Source organism: Hesperophylax consimilis, chromosome 27, assembly GCF_061612785.1.
Source record: "Hesperophylax consimilis isolate HC1 chromosome 27, BYU_Hcon_1.0, whole genome shotgun sequence".
Lineage (NCBI taxonomy): Eukaryota > Metazoa > Arthropoda > Insecta > Trichoptera > Limnephilidae > Hesperophylax > Hesperophylax consimilis.
The window spans coordinates 13838529-13860506 of record NC_142862.1 but is presented as its reverse complement, the minus strand read 5'-3'; the positions used below and the strand labels follow the sequence as shown (position 1 = coordinate 13860506).

General features: G+C 35.6%; 1 protein-coding gene across 4 annotated transcripts in view; it reads right to left on the bottom strand.

Annotated features, from left to right (window-relative positions):
• Positions 1-21978, bottom strand: part of LOC149410621 (PTB domain-containing adapter protein ced-6-like) — a 163299-nt gene that overhangs the window by 14641 nt on the left and 126680 nt on the right. For all 4 annotated transcript variants that reach the window (XM_089648309.1, XM_089648311.1, XM_089648308.1 and 1 more), the window contains exons 3-5: positions 20204-20359; positions 6972-7130; positions 3634-3902 (exon numbers count right to left, since the gene is read on the bottom strand). In XM_089648309.1, the coding sequence (XP_089504435.1) occupies positions 3634-3902; positions 6972-7130; positions 20204-20353 (578 nt within the window). In that variant the 5' untranslated portion in view covers positions 20354-20359. The remainder of the gene's footprint in view (positions 1-3633; positions 3903-6971; positions 7131-20203; positions 20360-21978) is intronic.

Sequence of the window (21978 nt, the reverse complement as noted above, 5' to 3'; positions counted from 1 at the left end):
ATAGCGTAGAAATAAGATCCATGACTGGTAAAAACCATGTTTTACCGTGTTGTAATAATTGCGGAGATCCGGAAAGAGTGCAAGGCTGATGAAACGGTAGTGAACAAGATTAAGAAAGAGACGCTAAGATGGTTGAGGAAGAGCAAAGATTGGATTGCTAAGTGCTGTTTCAGCGATTGCTTAAATTGCAATTTGACGATACATGGAAATGGGCAGAGAATTGGTGTTTTAACATTCAAATGTAAAAGAAAATGTATGGCAAGGTTTAACCAACCCAAGTAGTGTTAAAAGTAAACATTAAAAACTTGTTGTAAAATTTTCAAAGAACAAAAGCCAATTACTAATCATGATTCAACATGCTGCAGAATTAGGTCACAGATAATAAATGTTGAAACGAGAGATCTCTCCAATCTACTTAGGCATGCAATATTATTTAACCTTCCAGCGGGCGCGTTGAGAAATTTTCCTTGAGCGGGCGCTTGTCGTAAATTTTACGTCATCGAGTTTTCTCCATGTTAGTGGGGTTTTCTTTGTATGTTAGGGAATTTCTTTAAGGTTATGAAAAATGATAATAGGCAGTACTTAAAAAAAATTTAGACTTTCTTAAAAAAAAACGAAGCAACACCCTAAAAATGTTAATAACTCGCAACGGCAACATTTCATTGATGCTGAGGATCTTTTCTTATCCAGTGCACATAACCGACAAACACCGCGTTTTGGAAGGCTTCTGTTTTCTTCTTCTGTTATCGGTTCAACTTCCCGACCGTAATTCACTTTGAGAAAAGCACTTCTATCTTGCGGTAAATGTTTGACATTTGATTTGATTTGATTTGACCATAGCATAGCTCAAAGCTCGATGCTTACGACTAAGTGGTAAGAGTGGGGGAAGCGATAAGGCGCGTCTGTCGTAAATTTTACAACAGCGCGCCCGCTGGAAGGTTAACAATAAATTTAGAATGATTGGTATTGAAATATATTGAAATACACAAGCAGAGCTAACTAACGATTTAAATATAATTTTTGTTAGCAATTGATCTATAATTCCAGTGACAATCATTACAGCCTCAAAGATTTTTCAAAACTCGATGAATGCTACCCAGTTTCACATATTCCATATATTTTAATATCAACGGTATAAATATACCATGCACAATCTCATAAAATAAACATAATCAAACACTAGTAATAATTTAAACAAAAATAACAATTAACTGTGGCATTTGATCATAAAAATACATCATACAAGTACATCTCTAAATAGTATAAAATAAAGTCGCTATCCGCGTCTGTCTGTTTGTGTGCTTAGTTCTTCTAAACTATGCAACGGATTTTGATAGGGTTTTCACTATCATTTAGAGAATTTCTTCCGGAAGGTTTAGCAAGTGTTTGAAATACTCAGTTCTGGAATTGTTACATTTAAATAGGGTTTGTGAACGAGAAGCTCTTATGAGTATTTGAAATTCAATGAGGTTAATTAAATCAAGGCTGTCTACTCTACCATTTACAATTTTGAACATAAATATTAAGTCGTCAAACTGTACGTGAAAATTTGTTCCGTTTCTTATTCATAATATATGAGTTTTATTACCTTTACTCACTTAGATAAAAGCAATTGAAATAAAAATAATGTCGAGATTTAAAAAAAAAACCGTCCTTAATTACTACTAGGGCCGGGCCTATGCGAACGCAATTGGAGCGTAACACCTTAACAGTCCTAACAAATCGCCTTGAGAATATTTTTCTCAAAAACACAAATCATCCGAATATTATTGATTCCAGTGATTACCTACCTAGGCGTCTACTAGTTTTGACAAGGGGCGCCAAAATCTTACTCGCGCCATGCGCTGTGTGGCTGAGGGCCGGCCCTGATTAAAACCCTGTTCAACTTTATTATGAGGGCTATTATAATAATTACAATAGCAAAGCGCACAAGTTAAAAATAAACACTAAAACAATGCATATGTAATAACATTAACATAGATGTTTATGTACCTATTTATTTATGACAAATATTTGCAATTAAGTAAATAAAATTAATAATAATGTTCTAGAGTAATTAAATAAAGAGAGTACTTAATGTAAATGTCACATTATTCTATTATTTACTAATACTTTAATCATCTTGACAGATGACATACATCTAAAGCGATACATATTTGAATTTACATAAAATTGCAATTTACATATTTTTTGTACTCTCTCTCTGGTTTCAATCCTGGGATTGGTTTGCAGCAATTTCATCTAATCTCCTCTTCCATTCTTCCCTGTCTTGTGCGGCTCTTTTGACTTCTGCATATGATGAGCAGCGCACGTCCACCAGCAGGTCCTCCAGGTACTCTCGGCGTGGGAGTCCCCTAGAGTTGGTCCCCTCGGTCATACCCTCCATTATGACATGCAAGAGGCCTTCTTGTCGTATAACATGGCCGATCCATCGTGCACACCTTTCGGACAAGGTCCTGAGCAGGTGCCTTCCTCCTTCGATTCTTTGGTTCTTTGGAGGACCTCTTCATTTGTAATATGGATTTTGTACTACTCAATAGATAAATAAGTGTACTGGAGGAATGCTGTTTGCTGATTTTCTGCTCATATTTAACATTAATGATCGCTGCATCTAATCTTTCCCTAGCGTCAGCTAAGAAAAGTAAAATATATCATCTTGTTATGCGTTTCTTACATTGAAATACCAGTAGAGCAATGTCAGTGTACCTGAAGACTGCAATCTGTTAACACGTAGGCGCCGGCAAGAAACTTCGATAAATAAAAGTACATTTTTGTTATCGCAAACATGTAGACAATACCATGACTTTAACTAATCCAGAACCCACAAATGTGTACGGTTGACAGTGCAAATGCAGGACTCCAGCCCCTGCTGTTAGTTCTTTTTTTTATTATAGGCGACGGTTGATGTTAAGGTTCCCGTGAGCACTTAGACCATGGGCCCAATTTCTATTTTACCTCATTCCTTTAACAGTAATCTGGTGCCTTTTATAAAGTTTACCAGGGTTGTCATTGGATATGTGGCTATGTCTTCTGGTTCTACACTGTGTTTTCCCAGGTATCTGAGCCTTGTTCCCACCAGGGCAGGACATTGGCAGCAAAGGTGAATTGGAGTCTCTTCATCTCTTCACATTTCCTGCATCTATTGGTGTTTTCCACTCCCAATATCTGCATGTGTCTCCTGAGATGGCAGTATCCCTTTAGTAGTCCTACCAGTTCCCTCAGTGAGTTTTTGTACAAATTGAGTAGATGTCTGATTCGTCTTGGGTCTGGTCCGATTACGAGTACTTTGGATGTTAGGGGTTATGAAAGGGGAATCTATCAAACGGACCACCCGTTTCTGCACAGGATAAAGAGATCTCGTCAGGTATTTTTAGGCTCTAGAGCAGTGGGGCGCACTTTGTACCATTTATTCTGTTGAACGGTAACAGGATAAAACAGAAAAGGAACAAAATGGAGCACAAATAAAATAATAAGTCAGGTTAGTTAAGGTTTGGTTATGTTGGGTAGGTTTTTTTTTCTTCACTTTTCTTCAACAATCTATTTTATCACTGTTCTGTTTTGTCATGGAACCATGTAAATTGTATCCACTGTACAAATTACAGAATGTAGTGTATTATAAAGTATTTACGTTACCTATAAGCCAGATCAAACGCCTGCCCAATAGTCAGAGTAATCTCTGAGGCGAGCTTATTGCTCACAAACACAAAGCACTCATGCTGCTCAGCGCTGCCATTGGTGGCGGGGACGGAGGCGGGCACAGCTGCAGGGGCCGCATCCCCGTTAGGGGTTACCGTGTCGCCCTTGGCGATGAACGAGAAGTACTTCTTGGCCTCCTTGTCATCTGCACAGTACGATATGCGGTGCAGGGGGAACTGGTGGAGGATGTTGTTTGTTCGGGGTTCCTGGAAACAATAATGAAACATTTAATAATTGTAGATTAATAACTGTTTTTAGTAACTAACTAACTGTCAAGTCATTTCACAGCAGAGGGAAACAACAGGTAAGCAGAGTGATTGATTGCCTAACTATTTGGTTTTATTTATTTATTTGGCATATCTATATAATTAGGGTTTACACATATTTTTACTGTGCCTTTCTTACTCGTTACATTTAAGGTTAATGTCGATAGGTACATTTTACAGGAAGCATAAATATTTGATAGAGAGAGAATTATTTTGAAAGTAGGATGGAGAAGCAGTCGATTTAAAATTAGTGTGAATTAATTTTTAAAATATAAATTAAAAATAATGGACGAAAGAGACATACATCTCTGGTCAGTTTTGGATAGATTTTGCTCTGCAGGTGAGTGATGACGAATTCCAGTCACCTTTGCATTGATCAGTTGGATTCATCCGGATTGTATCATTTGTCAAAAGAGGTCTATTTAAGACAAAAATGATTAAAATATATTTTTGTCACAATAATGTGGCAGTACGTGTGGAATTGCAAATGTGCTAATTCATCATTATTAATAATTCTACTCTCTTGAGAGCTGGTTGACATATTATAATCTCCTAGTGCGAATGCAAATATATTATTGTGCTGATTTATATATCTCTTTGTTTCTGGTATATGCACACACTTTTACACATATTACCCGACCCAAAGTATTTGAGTCACTTGATCGTGCCATGTTGTCTGGTAAAAGTAAAGTTTTGTTTGCTTTGTGGTTAAGATTTTACATAAATTTGTAGAAGAAGTTTGCTAATAACTACTAGCTAAAGCGTAATGAATCCTTGCTTCTGACTTCCCACTATTTACTTTATGACAAAGGAATAGTATTCTATTAGATTTGCACTTAAAATTAACATTGCTGAGTTATTCTGACCCGCCACACACATAAAACAAGTCTTGAAGAGACCAGGAATACTAATCAAGTAAATATGTATTAGCCTTTTATGTGTGGACTCAAAGCAGCATTGTTTTATAAACAATAAACATAATATATGTTAAGCGTGGTACGTTAATTTCAATGTCGTATTACTTACGCTGAATTGCGTAAAATAGTAGTAAGTGAACGCAAGTTATTAGGGAACAAAGGACTTAGTATGCACTAAGGAAGCATTTAAAATGGCCGAGTTAGTGATATGAGAGAATGAGGAAGTTTTAGAAATAAGAGAGTAGAATACTAAGTATTGTAGAGTTGCCAGTAACAACAATATTGCAACAATACAAATTTGTCAGTAATGATGTCAAACTGCATTGGTTGCGGTTGCATTGATTGACAGTGCAACAAATTTGGAATTACAATTAAATGCTATGAAACATAATGTAATAGAGTCAATGGTGACCAGATAACTCATCAAAATGACAATTCAACACACCTTTAAAAAATGAAAAATGAATATCCCCCATGAAGTGTCCCGGCAAGACAAGGGTCCTGGGTTCGAGTCCTAGATGTGACCGTATCCTTTTCTGATTTTTCTGTTTCAGATTTTCGTTTATAAATCGCTAATATTGTCTTCAATAATTAAATATTACAATTTGAGGTTTTACTCAATAAAGTTATTCCGAAAAATAAATATTCATTCTAGACTTGCAGAAAAGTCAATAGATGTCGCACATTAAAAATAAAAGAAATAAGATAGGTTTATCTAAAAAAGACGCTGTCTAGATTGCATTTAGTTCGGGTTAAATCTTGCGATCATACATAAAGATAGTTGCCAATAAAAATGTGCAGTGAAAAAATGAAGACAATGTTGGTAGTTCTTATTCGAAGTATGATACAGTTAAAAGTGACCGAGGGGGATAGGGTCCCATTAGCTCAGTGGTAGAGCGGTGCCCCGGCAAGGCAAGGGTCCTGGGTTCGAGTCCTAGATGTGACCGTATCCTTTTCTGATTTTTCTGTATCAGATTTTCATTTATAAATCGCTAATATTGTCTTCAATAATTAGTTTATAGGTTAGTTTTTTTTCATCGCTTTTAATGCCTTTTTAATGGTGTGTTCAACTGTCATTGTGTTGAGTTATCGTGGAATCGGAAAATACTCTAAGAATCGCCCTGGTGTAAGACCACCATTCAGAATCTAAACGTTGCTTAAAATGGCTTTGGCCGTGTTTGATGACCAGATATGAGTAGCCAGGTACACCCCACCTTCCTCTCCCCATATCCTTCTATTGGGGATGCCATAGTCTCACTGGCTCCAGACGGTTGGGAGCAGTTGGGACATGTCATTAGTAGGGGGGTCACTAGGATCCCCGTACATCACGGAAAAAAAGTATACCTTTTATAGCAACACTCAAGTATTAGTTACTATTTTTTTACATCTACTGTTTTAAAAAGATATCTTTCATCTTCGATTAGCAGTTAATTATTAAGTAATGCAGAAAGGTAAAAGAAATAGTACAAAATCTAGCGTAACTCAAATTCATACTGAATACGGTTTGGTAAGGTCCTTCAAGCCACAATATGGAATGGATTATGAGAGGTTTGAGTAATTTTATTTACGGTTTTCTCGAAATAACCTAAAAAAAATTGCCCCTCCCGGTAAAAAGCTTTTTTTACACGTCCGCACTTGCGGATGGTTTGCGGCGAGGATCTGTTTTTAAGTAAATATGATCAGGGGTGGGGGTGAGAGTAATTTTATCGGAATTGGATCTTAAAAATAATAACTGGATAACTTTTTTTTTTCAGAATGATTACTAGTTTTCCTAAGGTTACCTATATTATGGAGTAGGTGACATAAAAAACCATTTACAAAACTCTCGTTTGGGGGATGTGTATCACCCCATCCGGCGCGGAAGGGTTAATTGACAATATGCCGAAATTATCTAACATGAATTAATGTTTGAAATTAATACTTTCATTATGAATACATGTCCAAGTCACCCCAATAGAATGATAGACGTTCTTCTTTAGTCGTTTCCTCATTGTTGAGGACCGATTTCTCTGATGAAGACTCCTCTACTCGCGGTCGTGTCGTGATCTTCCTTGTGAGATGTAGAGGAGACTATATGATGAATGGGACAAACCTGTATGGCGACTCCATCGACAGAGATGGTGATCTCCACCTTCCGGGTCTTGGCTCCCGTCTCCGACTTGCGCAGCTGCTGCGTGAACTGTAGCCGGCGGATGGCATCCTTTACCACCTCGATGCCCTTTGGCTGCTCCACTGTGGTCGATCCCAGGAACTAGAAATATAAACACAATATTTGTTTAAATGCTTGAGAATCCACTCGAGCGATTGGTGTTATATGTATACATTTACCATATTATTTGATTAACACCATTTAAAAAAATTAATATGTAAACATATGAAGCTGTTTACTGCAGTTTAAAGCCGATTAATCCACCTAGATTTCATAGTATATCCCATATTTTTATGTTCTCTAAATTTGACACATTAGGGTACGTATACATTTGCGAACCGAAACGCGAACCGTACCACGAATTACGGGAAAGGAACCAATACACTGCAAGCGGCGTTTCGCGCCATTTGCAGTTGTTTCTTTCTTTCCCATAAGTTGAGGTTCAGTTCGGCAGTTCGGCTCGCGTATGTATACGTAGCATTATGGTAAACAATGGCTCAAAACGTTTTTGCAAACTTGACATAAGTATGCCAAAAATAGCTCGAGTGGCTACGATATTCTACCAATAGAAACTGTTAGATATAGTTTTAACAAAAACAAAAGTCCGTTTCCTGACGTTTTCTGGAATGAGGCGATTAAATTAAACTTGATCATAGATAAAAATGATTTGACATAGACATACACCAACTATTCATTGATTTCAAGCAAGCATATGATAGCATAGATCGGGAGTGTCTATATGACATACTACTACAATTCCAGATTCCACCTAAATTGGTTAGGCTCATAAAAGCCACAATGTCAGACTCAAGATGTCAGGTCAAAATAGACGGAGAATTGTCGGAAGAATTTACAGTATCACAGGGACTTAAACAGGGGGACAGTCTGGCTCCCACTCTCTTCAACATTGTGCTCGAACATGTAATACGAAAAACACTAATAGACACTGGCTCCAATATTTGTTTTAAGAGCAGTCAAGTTGTCGGATATGCGGATGACATCAACATTGTCGGAAGATCAATTTCAGCCATTAAGGAGGTCTTCGACCCTTTAGAAACAGCGGCGCGGGAAGTAGGACTGCGAGTTAATGTTGACAAAACAAAAATGATGGTACAGAGCAGGAACCCTTCACACAGAAGAAGAAGAAGTGCACTATTTAAAGACAACTACTCATACGAAGTGGTCGATCAATTCACCTACCTGGGCTCCAGCCTGACAGAGAACAATGAGGATCCAGCAGAAATCAGAAAGAGAATCACAGCAGCCAACAAAACATACTTCTCTTTGCTGCCAGTGTTTAAGTCACGTAGTGTCCACAGAAAAACCAAAATAACCATATATAAGACCATTGTAAGAACTGTATTGGCATATGGATGTGAGGCGCTGACACTGACGGTAAAGATGGCTGAAATGCTGGATACTTTTGAAAGAAAGGTGCTGAGAAGAATATGTGGACCCGTGAAAGAGGGCGAACAGTGGCGTATCCGGCACAATATAGAATTGTACGATATATATATAAGGCCCCTAGCATCTCTGCACACATGAGACTCCTCAGGCTGAGATGGGCTGGGCATGTACAGAGAATGCCGGATACACGCGTCCCAAAAAGAATTCTGACTGGTCACCCAGGTGGAAAGAGAAAAGTGGGAAGACCCAGACTGAGGTGGGAAGATGAGGTAAGAGGGGATGCAGCACAGCTTCTCCAGGTGACAAACTGGAAGTCAGCCGCTGAGGACAGGAGGAGTTGGAGGCGACTGTTGCAGGAGGCCAAAGCTCGATATGGGCTGTAGCGCCATCGAAGAAGAAGAAGACATAGATAAAAATGAATAAACGCAAACTAAATTGGAATAAAGTTTATCCTAACACACTTCTGGCCGTAAGGGTATACGGAGAAAAATGAGTACGACTTTTTTTAATCAATATACTGTTAAAAATGTGACTGCATGACCATTTCCTAATAAAATATTAGTCAATCAGAATATATCTGAATACATGTTCACGCAGGCGACCTTGTCCGAATAAATATAATGGACGAGATGCGAAAATATTATTAATTTTAAGAACACGTGTTTCGACTTCCTCATAACATATTCGTGCTTTACTGATAGTTTGTTATGAAATTTGACAATTCATTCTTTATAGGCCTCCAGTCCCGTTTTTAACAGGAGAACGAATAATTTGATCAGATTTTTCTTGTACGCCGGTCGTACGTGAATGGCGGAGAAGGAATTGGTGTCTAATAATTTTATATCAATCTCTTTGTAAGGGTCCCCAACTATATGTATACGTATTTAAAAATGTGAACCAAGTCTTTACCATCTTCAACTTCTTGTATTTTGTGTGGGAAAATATTTTATCAAAGGGAAAATATATTTAAACCCGTAGATTGTGTAATTCATCCTTATATTTATTGGACCGGAGATTTGGAAGTCTTTTTTTGTAACAATATATTAATCTAATAAAATACGTACATTATTTACAAATAAAACATCATTAAATGGTTCAACGCCGAATTTGATTTCACTTTTGACGGCCGGCATAGTCCAGTGGTAACGCATTGGACTGCCATTCCGAAGGTCGCGGGTTCGAACCCGGCGTGCGCAAATAAATTTTATTTGATTAATTTGTGTTATTTCACAATTAATTAATTAAAATAATATATAGTATATTTGCGGCACGTTCCAGAGTGGAAGATACTACCAGTATCGCCCTGGTGTAAGACCACCATTCAGAATTGAAACGTTGCTCCAAATGGCTTTAGCCGTGTTTAGTGACTAGATCTGAATAGCCAGGTACTTCCCCACCTTCCTCTTTCCCTTCCCCACTTACCTTCAGCCTCACAACATCCCCCAATTGGGGATGCCATAGTCTCACTGGCTCCAGACGGGAGCAGTTGGGACTCTTGTGAGGTATTGACTATAAAAAAAATAAATAAAAAAAAACTTTATGGAGTCGTATTACAAAAGTAGACTTTAATTTCAGATAATAATTTTATAATTGGGGAGTGGTGAGTAAGGTGTAAAAATTTACATTCAAGTTATATATTATTTTCAAAGATATAGCTGTTCATAACTATTCCATTTTCTCGCATTGTTTTCGCCCGCATGAAGTGTGTTAAATCGAGTGGTTCAAATAACTCATTGAGATTGACATCCAACTATTACAACAATTATTAAATAAATGTTAGATGCGTCCAAATAAGAAATTATGTACATTTTTTTAACTAATAATAAATGTTATATGCGTCCAAATAAGGAATTATGTACCTTTTCTTTAACTAATAATAAATGTTATATGCGTCCAAATAATGAATTATGTACCCTTTCTTTATATGCGTCCAAATAAGGAATTATGTACCTTTTCTTTAACTAATAATAAATGTTATATGCGTCCAGATAAGGAATTATGTACCCTTTCTTTAACTAATAATAAATGTTAGATGCGTCCAGATAAGGAATTATGTACCCTTTCTTTAACTAATAATAAATGTTAGATGCGTCCAAATAATGAATTATGTACCTTTTCTTTAACTAATAATAAATGTTAGATGCGTCCAAATAAGGAATTATATACCCTTTCTTTAACTAATAATAAATGTTAGATGCGTTCAAATAAGGAATAAAATACCCTTTCTTTAACTAATAATAAATGTTAGATGCGTCCAAATAAGGAATTATGTACCTTTTCTTTAACTAATAATAAATGTTAGATGCATCTAAATAAGGAATTAGGTACCTTTTCTTTAACTAATAACAAATAATAATAATCTATTGTCCGGGGGTAAAGTGCACAAACTTCGCTAGGCTACATAATGGTAGAAGCAAAAAAGATAAATAACTTTTTCGAAAATCCAAAAAAAAATATTGTTTTGATGGAAAAATAAACTTTCTTCTATGGAAAAATATATTTTTGTATTTGAAATAAACATTCGAATTTCTAAAAAAGTTATTTATCTTTTTATGTATAATCACCTCCCGATGTTTGTGCACTTCACCCCCGAACACCTGCGTAAAGAAGAACTTATGTGGCGGGCTTTGATTTTCATACAAATCTACAGTTTTATTCCGAGATTGACGAAATTTTGCACACTTGACCTTCGAAACAAGAGGAAGGTCACTGTCTACATCTGATTTCAAAAAACTCTGTGTAAAGCCCGGGCAGCGCCAAATTATTCAATTTCAATGAACTTCTAATTTTCAAAAATATAATTTTTGACAGATTTACATGGCATATTAATCCAAATAAAAAAAAACTTATTAGAAAGATTAAGCTTGGACAAACTACGACAATGCATGCAGAGGACACTATTTTAAAAGCACTGCATATTGCATGATTTACAATACTTTTTTTTTTAATTGACAATATTTGTTTTTGAAACGCAATAAATGAATACATTGTGATATCGGGATTTTAGTTAGTTAGGGTTATAGTGTTTTTTTTACGTAAGCTCCAATAATTCACAGAATTTTAATTATTATTATGTTTTGAGGAAAAAATGTACATAAATTTTATTGTTTGTTTAAACGGTGGTACGCACCTTTGTCGGCTTCGTTAATACGGACGATCAATGAAACATTTGATTAATGGTTTTTTACCGCGCAAGAGTCCCAACTGCTCCCGACTGGCTAGAACCAGTGAGACTACGGAATCCCCAATCGGGGAATGTTGTAAGGCTGAAGGTAGTGGGAAAAGGAAGGAGGAGTGGAGGAGGAAGGTTGGCTATTCAGATCTGGTTCACACAAAGCCATTTCAAGCAATGTTTCTATTCCCTATATTGGACTTTCAGCAGGGCGGTACTGAGAGAATCTTCACTAGATGCTTGACATACCTACAGGGTTTTCCAATAAGAGGTGTTATTTTGAATAGCCCGCTATTTCGGTAGATGTTACTTTTGAAGCTGTCATTTTTTGACATTTGACAAGTAGAAACTACGCCATTAATAAAATTAGAACGATACACGCTTCAACAACGCATTGAAATTATTAAAATTCACTTGAGTGAATTAAATGCAAATCATCTTGAGTAATGAGGCCCATTTCCACCTCGGTGGCTTCGTCAACAAACAAAATTGTCGCATCTGGGGCTCGGAAAACCCAAGAGTTATTGTTGAAAAGACTCTCTATCCTCAACGTGTGACTGTTTGGTGCGGTTTATGATCCGGCGGAGTCATTGGACCTTACTCTTTCGAAAATGAGGCTGGAGCAACAGTTACGGTGAATGGATCACTATCGAGAGATTATTAATGATTTTTTATGGCCGGAATTGGATGGTATTGATCTGGACAACGTTTTCTTTCAACAAGACTGCGCTACGTGCCACACAAGCAACGAAACCATTGATCTTTTACTATTGAATATCAAAATAACACATCTTATTGGAAAACCCTGTATATACACATTATATTAATATAATTTAGATATTTCTATCTGGTTTCGCCCGAGTTACAATACATTTATTCGAAATATTTTGAAAAATGTTGAACCAACGATAACGTCTTTTTTTAAATTTTATGGCGGGAAAAATCATATTTCAAAGCTCCAATAGCTCATGGTTAAATGACGTAGTAAGTTGTAAATAGTTACATTGACCTAGAAATTCAAGAGAGAAAGTGCTATGCAATTTTCAAGACGTCAAAGCTCACCGTTCGAGAGTATTTGCTGCTTCAAGAGAATTTCTGCTTTCTTACAAACGAACAAAATCAAATGATAATGCGATGATAATCGAATTATAACGACAGAACTTTTAACCACATCCAAGAAATGCTAACCACGTAATCACATAGATGCGCGTAAAACGTTATTACAGGTAATTTACATCATAATGTTAGTTTACCAATAGGGTAGGCAGAGAGAATAGAACGCAATACATCACTGTCATGGCACATACTCCTCGATTCATTTACATCCATACATCATCTGATCTTCTGTAATTCTGACTCTTGACCAATGTTCCCCCTCAGGCGTGCGCGCGTGCGGCAGCACATTTTTTACAAATTTTCCGCACACATATTTTCATCTTCCGCACAAATCTCAAAGAAAGGAAAGTGTGAACAGGGTATCGATTCTCCAATCCGGACCGCTCGAAATCGCCGTCGAAAGTATATACATTGGTCTAAATTCTTATTCTTGAGTCTCGTCGAAGGTACATACTTACATACGCCAAACGTCAAAAGTCATTCCACTCGAACAACGAGTGGGTCGAGTGGAATGACTTCGTCGAGAATCGAGGCACAGATTTTTATTATATATTAAACAAAAGTTATTTATTATTTTCGTAACATTCTCAACTACTTAATTTTATCTAGGCTTGAAGGTCTCTTTCTTTCTTTAATATCTTGCATACATAAGTTAATGTGGCGCTCACACAATGAAAAAATTAAAGGGAACGATGCAAATTCCTTTTTTTCGTTCATCAAATAGAAGTGTTATTGTAAATGAAATTGATAAAATAATTACATTGGTCTGTCTGAGACCCAGGAGTCGAAAGGTCTTATGTAAATCTTATGTAAATCTTAATTAAATGACTTCTTTTTATGATTTGAAGTTTTATATATACCTATACCATTATATATTTTTAAACATATTGTCGCCTCCAATTAACTTCATATATACCTTTGTAATTTTTAATTGCTTTGAAAAATTTATATAGGTATGTGACGTATTGAACACTGCACATACCTACTAGAAATATTATTATATTTCACTATCCATAGAAATAAAAAATAATTTAAAAAATATGTTCATATATAAATGTATATGTACGTATCTCTTACCTGTTTATTATTTACTCAGCGCAACAGAGACACAAAACATATATTAATTTACGTACTTTTTTAAATAAGTGAACTCCATCGCGAACTATACACACAAACTTTTAACTTAGCGTCTCGGTACCTACATTTCGTTTACAATATGATATTATGAAGATTTACATTCGTATTGTGATATTATTATGTGAATGTAAGTCTTTCTACTCTATTTTTCATATTATGATGTTATTATATAAATGTAAGTCTATCTTTCAACTCTATTTTACGCACGTAAACAGTTTTTATTGATAAATTTAGTTTGCCTGTATCTGCTCTAACTTTTTTTTTTTTTTGATTTGAAGTTTTATATATACCTGTACCATTATAAATTTTTTAATCATATTGTCACCTTCTATTAACTTCATAGATGTCGTTGTAATTTGTAATTGATTTGAAAAAAAAGTATGTAGGTATATGACGTATTGAACTTTGCGTATATTAAAAATATTATAATATTTCACCAATGATTAAAAAATATATAAACATATGTGTGTATGTGTATGTATATGTATAATATTTACGTGTATTTCACAAGTAACTCACGATTAACATATACCAACAATTCACTTAGGTATCTATGATGTAATTTTAGACATGTTTATATATCCTATATATCTTATAAATTAATATTTTGTTTATGCTAAAAATATTTCTTTTAACATACAACCGTACTATTAAGATCATCGCGCACTTCTTGCATTTTTATTTTTATTTAACCTTCCGTTGAATATAGTAATTTATGTGTTTTCTTTTTTTAATTAGTTTTTTCTATTTCCTTATATTTTGTTATCTTCTTATATTGTTTATAATCATATGTTTTGTAATTCTATAATTCGTCGTGTAATCGACGTATTATTTATCCACAACCTTACACCATTCCCCCATTCCACTCTCACTCCCCCCCTCTTTCCTAACATGCTCTCCGTACTTGCTGCTCACATTTATATTTCACTATTTCACCAGTTTAGTATAACATCATGCGTGTCCTTCATAAAACTCTGCATTTATTATTTGTTTTTTATCTCTTATCTTTACCAAAATTATTTACACTTATAGAAAAACTTACATAATTCACGATGATTACTATTATGTATCAAAACTGTAGAGGACTACGCACTAAAACAGACATATTTCACAATAATATTTTATTGAATGACGATTGTTACATATTCGGTATTTCTGAAACTTGGCTAATTAATTCTATTTTAGATCCGGAACTGGCACCAACAGAATTTTACAGCGTTTTCAGACGGGATAGATCAAATAACATTACAATTAATAGCATAAACAACCAAGAAGATTCTCGTCGAGGTGGTGGAGTGATGATCATAACACATAACAATCTTAACGCTTACCCTCGCGAAGAATTGGTCTGCAATGCTGAATGTATCTGGGTAACTATTTCCCCTTCTAACTATACCTCCAAACGTACTATCCATGTAGCCTGTGTTTATCTCCCACAGGGACAAGGGTATGAAACTGCACTCAATTCATTCCTTTGCTTACTTGCTAACGTAAAAGATCATCATCCCGATGACATTTTACTTGTAATTGGAGATTTTAATATGCCCACCGTAACATGGAATATACATAACAATGATTTACACTTGACACCTGAAAACTTGAACACAATTAGTTCCTCACTTGCTGACACAATCCATTATTCTGAATTAAAACAATATAATTACATAAAAAATGCAAATAACAGAATCCTGGATTTAGTTATCTGTAATGAGGAATGCCAAGTATATTGTGCATGCGATCCTCTTGTCAACGAAGACTCGCACCACCCATCACTCAAAATTATGCTAAAAATCGATATACTTCCTATTATTCACGCCCCACCTAAAGAAATTTATCAGTTTACAAAAGCCAATTACGAGCTAATCAACCAACATCTGTCAATGACAGACTGGTCATTTACTCAGGAAAATTCGGATATTGACGTAGTAGTCGATTCTTTCTACAACATTTTAAACAGTACCATCAACCAGTTTGTCCCTAAACGTATCATCAAAAAGAGAAAATTTCCAAACTGGTATTCAGCTTCTCTAATTAAAATCATTAAAGATAAACAAAAACTCCATCAAAAATGGAAATCCAATAATAATCCAGTAGACTACATAGAGTTTTCAATCAAACGTACCCAACAAAAAAACTTACAGAAGCATTGCTTTATTCAGTACATAAATTCAGTTGAATCTAATATTCTTATAAATAATAAACAACTTTGGAACTATGCTAAAAGCAAAAGTAAAACAAATGGCATCCCACAAATCATGCACCTTAAAGATGAGTCAGGCACCGGTGCTCAACAAGTGTGTCAACTTTTCTCTAAACACTTTCAGTCCACCTACGTTAATGATAAGGACACGAATGATCCCAGTATAGTCGATAGTTTTACCTATATGAATAATCATAACCCGATTGGGAACGTACAAATAAACAATTTTTTGATCAATAAATACCTGAAGAATTTAGACATTAGTAAGGGTGCTGGCAGTGATGGTATATCGCCATACTTTATCTCAAAATGTGCAAAAAATCTTTCATACCCCCTAACTAATATATTTAGAATGTCACTAAAAGCAGGAAAATTTCCTACAAAGTTTAAAGAAGCAACTATAATCCCTATTCATAAAACAGGTTCTAAAAGCAACATTGTAAACTACCGCCCAATCTCAATTCTAACTGTATTTAGTAAACTCTTTGAAAAAATTGTCTACGATCATATTTATACAACAATTGTTCGCAACATACAAAACCAACAACACGGATTTCTACAAAAAAGATCGGTACTAACAAATTTGGTAAATTTCACGGAATATTTAACGAGCAATATGGACAATAGAAACCAAGTAGATGTAATCTACACTGATTACTCTAAGGCCTTCGATAAAGTAAACCATTTCATTTTAATTAAAAAATTAAGTCAAATAGGCATCCATGGTGATTTACTTCGGTGGCTCACTTCATACCTTCGGTGCAGACTTCAATGTGTATCAGTTGCGGGAACTAAGTCCAGTTTCTTTTCCGTGCCCTCCGGTGTACCTCAAGGTTCTCATTTAGGGCCATTATTATTTAATGTGTATATTTATGATATTCACAAATGTTTTTTACATGCCAATTACCTAGCATATGCAGACGATAAAAAAATCTACTTAGTTATCAAATCAATCGAAGATTGCATTAAACTTCAAGAGGATCTCAATCGTCTTTTTAACTACTGTGAATCAAATAAACTTGTAGTAAATACCTCAAAGTGCAATAAATTATCATTTACACGTAACAAAAATAAAATTTCCTTTGATTATACATTAAACGGGACACAAATCAAAGAAGTAGATTCTATCAGAGACCTTGGGGTAATACTGGATGTGAAATTAAACTTCATTCAACACACTGATGCAATCATCAACAAAGCCAACAAAATGCTAGGATTTATAATACGTTTAACGAAACCTTTCCGCAACCTTAAGACTCTATATTCCCTTTACACAGCGTTCATCCGTCCCCACCTAGAACACTGCACACCGATCTGGACTCCTTTTTACCAAGCCCACATTGAAAGAATCGAAAGAATTCAAAAAAAAATTTTTAAACACATTAATTATAAACAAAACTTACATTTCTCAAATTACGCCGATTCTATTAATTACCACAAATTCAACTCACTTCATACACGACGTTTGGTTTTTGACCAAATTTTATTATTTAAAATTCTTAACAATGGCCTCGACTCACCAGAGCTAATGAATTTAATAAATATTCATATTCCAACAAGATCAACACGGCAATCCCATTTGTTTCATTTACCTACATGTAGAACTAACTTTAGAAAAAATTCACCAATTCCACGTATATGTGCCCAATATAATACTAAATTTCAAAACATAGATATTTTTAGCAATACACTTCACAAATATCGAATAGAAGTAACTCGTACGATCGAAAATTAATACTATAGTATGGAATGTATCCAGAGCATCTCCTATCCTCATCCTAAATTCCTATTCCTCCCCTCCTCACCTAAAATATATATAAATATATATATATTTTTTTTTTATGCTATAAAACTCCATCTCCAATCAATATTAATATAGGAGACTTTTTTGGCTTGACTGTTTTTAACATGTATATATTTATATTTGTATTTTATGTATAAGCTGTTTGTCTCTTACCTTTACCAATAAATAAATAAATAAATAAATCGGTTTTCTAAAATATGTGTTTTATAATTTGTTATCTTAAACGCCCTCAATGTTAGCAGTATGCATTTAAACAATGAATGCATTTAAGGCCTTGTGTGTTTAGAGATAAAGTGATACCAAACATGTTAATGTTAGTAATACACACGGTCCGATGTAACCTCTCTTTCGTTCGTCCTGCTGATGGTTTCACATCGTCCTCAAATTTTATAAATTCATTTTTAAATACTGGTGTCCCACAGGGATCAGTTCTGTCTCCAACTTTGTTTTTTAGCTGCGTATTAATGAACGATATCGTGTTACCAATACATTGTTTTAGGTTGAACAGGCGAACAACGCATATATATTTCGGATTGTGTGTATTGGTGCATAAGTGTACACTTCCAACAGCGATTTTTTAGCGAAACAAATTACCAAAAGTTTATAGTGTGATATTATTATTATATCTATCTATTTTTTATTATATCTTTACTATAATTTTTTATTTCGGGGTCAACTAACAAATTTGAACATGCTGTACGCAAACAATGCATCTGTGAGAGTGTTGTGTTCGCATCAACGATCACTACGATACGATTGACTTTAAAGAGTTTAATCTTGGAGTAAGTATAACCTCGTCGAATGTAATATTGTGTTCCATTGACCTAACGTGTCTGATTACGACTAAAGGAGATATTATATATGTATGTTACATGCGTCGTTTATGAGAAAGAGGTTACAACGGAGCTATCAGCTTCAGGTCATAGGCATGATAACAATGAGAAAAATCCTAGTCTAGGATTACCAACGCCCCCTAATAGCTTCACTGAAATGCAACTGCGCGCCACTGTTTATAGTTATTTGCTGTAATCTCTGCTGTAATCTGTGCTGTTATCGGCGTCCCTGTTGTTGGGATAGAGTTCGTCTGTAGGCGTTACAGGGGCGGTAAATTACCACGGTTCTTATCAGCCATTAACACGAGTCTTTTTTTGTTTAATTATTCAAATTGAACAATCAGCGAGACTCCTACGCATAATTTTCTCTGGGTTTTTTTACATTATTTATTACGTGTTGTGTGTTCTGCGTCACTTTGCGGATTGGATTGTTTGTTTTCTAGTACGATCAATTGCGATGTTCAATATCGCAGACACGTGCGAGTTACAAAACAAAGGAGGTGTCAACTATTATTATGCTACTGCCTCATGTAATTCAGATAACCCTAGGAAGGCAGACAGCATTGCAAGCAGCAAATCACCACATCATGTTGAAGACCGAAGCGTAGGCCCCAACTGTAAAGCGTTTTTTTTTTACAAGCAAACCAATCCAGGCCCCGATGGAATTATTTTTCGTCAGGAATGCTGTGAATCGAACATATTATTGAGTATATTAATGTGTTGAATTTGTGCCTTTAGCGAACTGTATGGACTCTGTACGTGTAATAGAAAAATAACATAGGAATCAGAATTGATACCTGCGGGACACCAGTTTGTATTGGATCTGAGAAAGAGATGAGACCGTCAACAAGACGGAACAACCATGAGTGCTGATGGTTATTATTATTTAGATGTTTTGAGGGTAGGATTTAGAAACAACTTTTCTGATGATAACAAGTTTATTGTATCAATAATTGCAATATTGAATTTTACCACTTGAATATTGCGAACTACCGTCTGAACTGGTGGATATCTGGGTATGAAAAGAGAGTAAGTTAGTAGGTACGCACTACCACTTCTGTATATAAATCATTGTTTATTGCAGTCTCACTCTTACACTATAGTATTCAACTTAATAACTCCATTATCCCGCAATTATGATTCTTCTTCTTCTTTCATGTGGTGGGGGGACAGGTGGGAAAATTTAAGTCTGCGAGTCAGCCTAGGGCCTTACGAGTCGCCGATCGGCCCCTCAATCCCGCCGGGGAATGAAGAAGCGAGAAATCGTCGACAATTTTAAACCGTGAGAGGGCCTATGAACACACCGTGTTTGGGGGGCCTCTCATTTGGGGTGGCTAGAGAAAAATCTCTCAGACTGAGGCACCTGAGTTCGAGCCCCGCGTTCCCTTAGCGTAAAGACGGAACTGTCCGTTGACCAAATGTTCGGTGATCTGCAGTCTGCGCTGCATCGCATTCAAACATCGCCCAGATGACTATGGTGGTGTGGTGTGAAGTAAAAGTTCTTACCTTGACGAGGTAGGCCACGTGCCCTTTGAGCAGCAGGTCAGGGGCGTGTAGCCAGGAGCGCCCCGCGGTTCCGCCCTGCGCTGTGGCCCCCGCGGCTGCCGCCCCATTGCTGCGCCCCCCGCGCCCCTGCCAAAACAGCAGAGTCGACATCGCGCCCTGGAAATAAATAAAAAAACAAACTGTTAACAAACATTCTACAAATCTACTAAAAATGAACGTGGTAACTCGTAACCTCTTCTTACAATACACGAAAATCCCAACATCCCAAAGCGAGTGGGACTATGGCATCTCCAAAATTGGAAAAGTTGTGATACCTAAAAAATATAATGCCTACTAAGCCCTAAAAAGCCCTGGACAGAGAATTAGTGCGATTTTGTATGAATAACGTTGAATCTAGAGTGAGGGGAAATACCTGGCAGCCATCTTGTATGACAAACTTTTGAAATGATTTGTATGCAGCGTGGTTTAAAATATGCTATTTTATTTTTATATTTCATTCTTCAGTTCATTCGTTGTTCAGAATTTTAAATTATATACATATTACCTATGTAGTTATTTTGGGTAACTGGAAAGACTATTGAAGTAAGTAGTGGGCGTGTTCGTGTGTCCGGATTAAACTCAATTTTCCTTACTTCTGATCAAATAGATCAAACATTTCCAAATACCGCAATAATCCGTTCTCGAACAGAACAGGTAATCAATTTCATTAGCCTGGTCCTAATCTTAGGATTCGAAAAGTCTAACCGTTTTCTTTTCACACCTCTAGGGAATACGTAGTCAGTGTTTTGTCTGCTGTCCGAAACGTTGGCTAAAGGAGGTATCGCAACACGGCATAATACCCCAAAAACAAATCACTATAAGATCTTTAACAGTATTTTTTATTTAATTTGTATTTTTTATTATCTTTAACTATTTAAGCTTTTATGTTCCAAATAAAATTTATGTTATTTTTTAAGATAATATCTGTATATTGTTATGCCGAAAAGTTAATTATATGCAATTCCCTATTTAGGAAAAATAGCAAAGTAAGCTCCGAAAATTATTAAAAACACATTATGTTCTGTTATTTAATATCTTATAGACATGAAAAAATCACATCGTATCTTTAAATGCAACTAAAGCATTTGTCGAGAATTTTTTTCTCTATTTCAAATGAGTCATGTTTACTTAAATATTTTCACCATTTTCGCTAAATTGTTATCGTTTTTTAATACGGAGCCAAATACTAAGTACGATGGCAAATATCTGTTCTAGTATATACGCTTCACCTCTACGCACCACCCTTTTTGGTGAGTACGAGCCGCCACTTGTCGTAAGTAGGAAATTTTGCACTTCAAAGCATTTTCTAGACTTATAAAACGACTTTACAAAAAAAAAGCTACTTAAAAGGCCAAGGATGTGTTATTTAATTAATGCATCAATAATATTTTCATTTCATAGCGATCAATTTTTCGAAACAAAAGCAAATGATTTTGCGTTAACTTCTGCCTCAAGCAATATTTAATTTTTTATTGTGGTTTGCTCAAATGTTGGGCTGCTCTTGTGAAATGACCGTATCAGTCGGTGCTAAGGACGGAAGTTGGTCGTTATTCCGCACTAACTCGTGTCTAAACGCCAAGCAAAATAATGCCCCACGTCACATTACCACAGAGGCGTCTATCGCTTGAATCAACGCCGTCACTTGGCCGGATTCGAAAATGAATTTTCATTAGACACGATAGTATCACCATACAACGAGAATTTCAAAATCAAAATGAGCCGATTAAACGAAAACA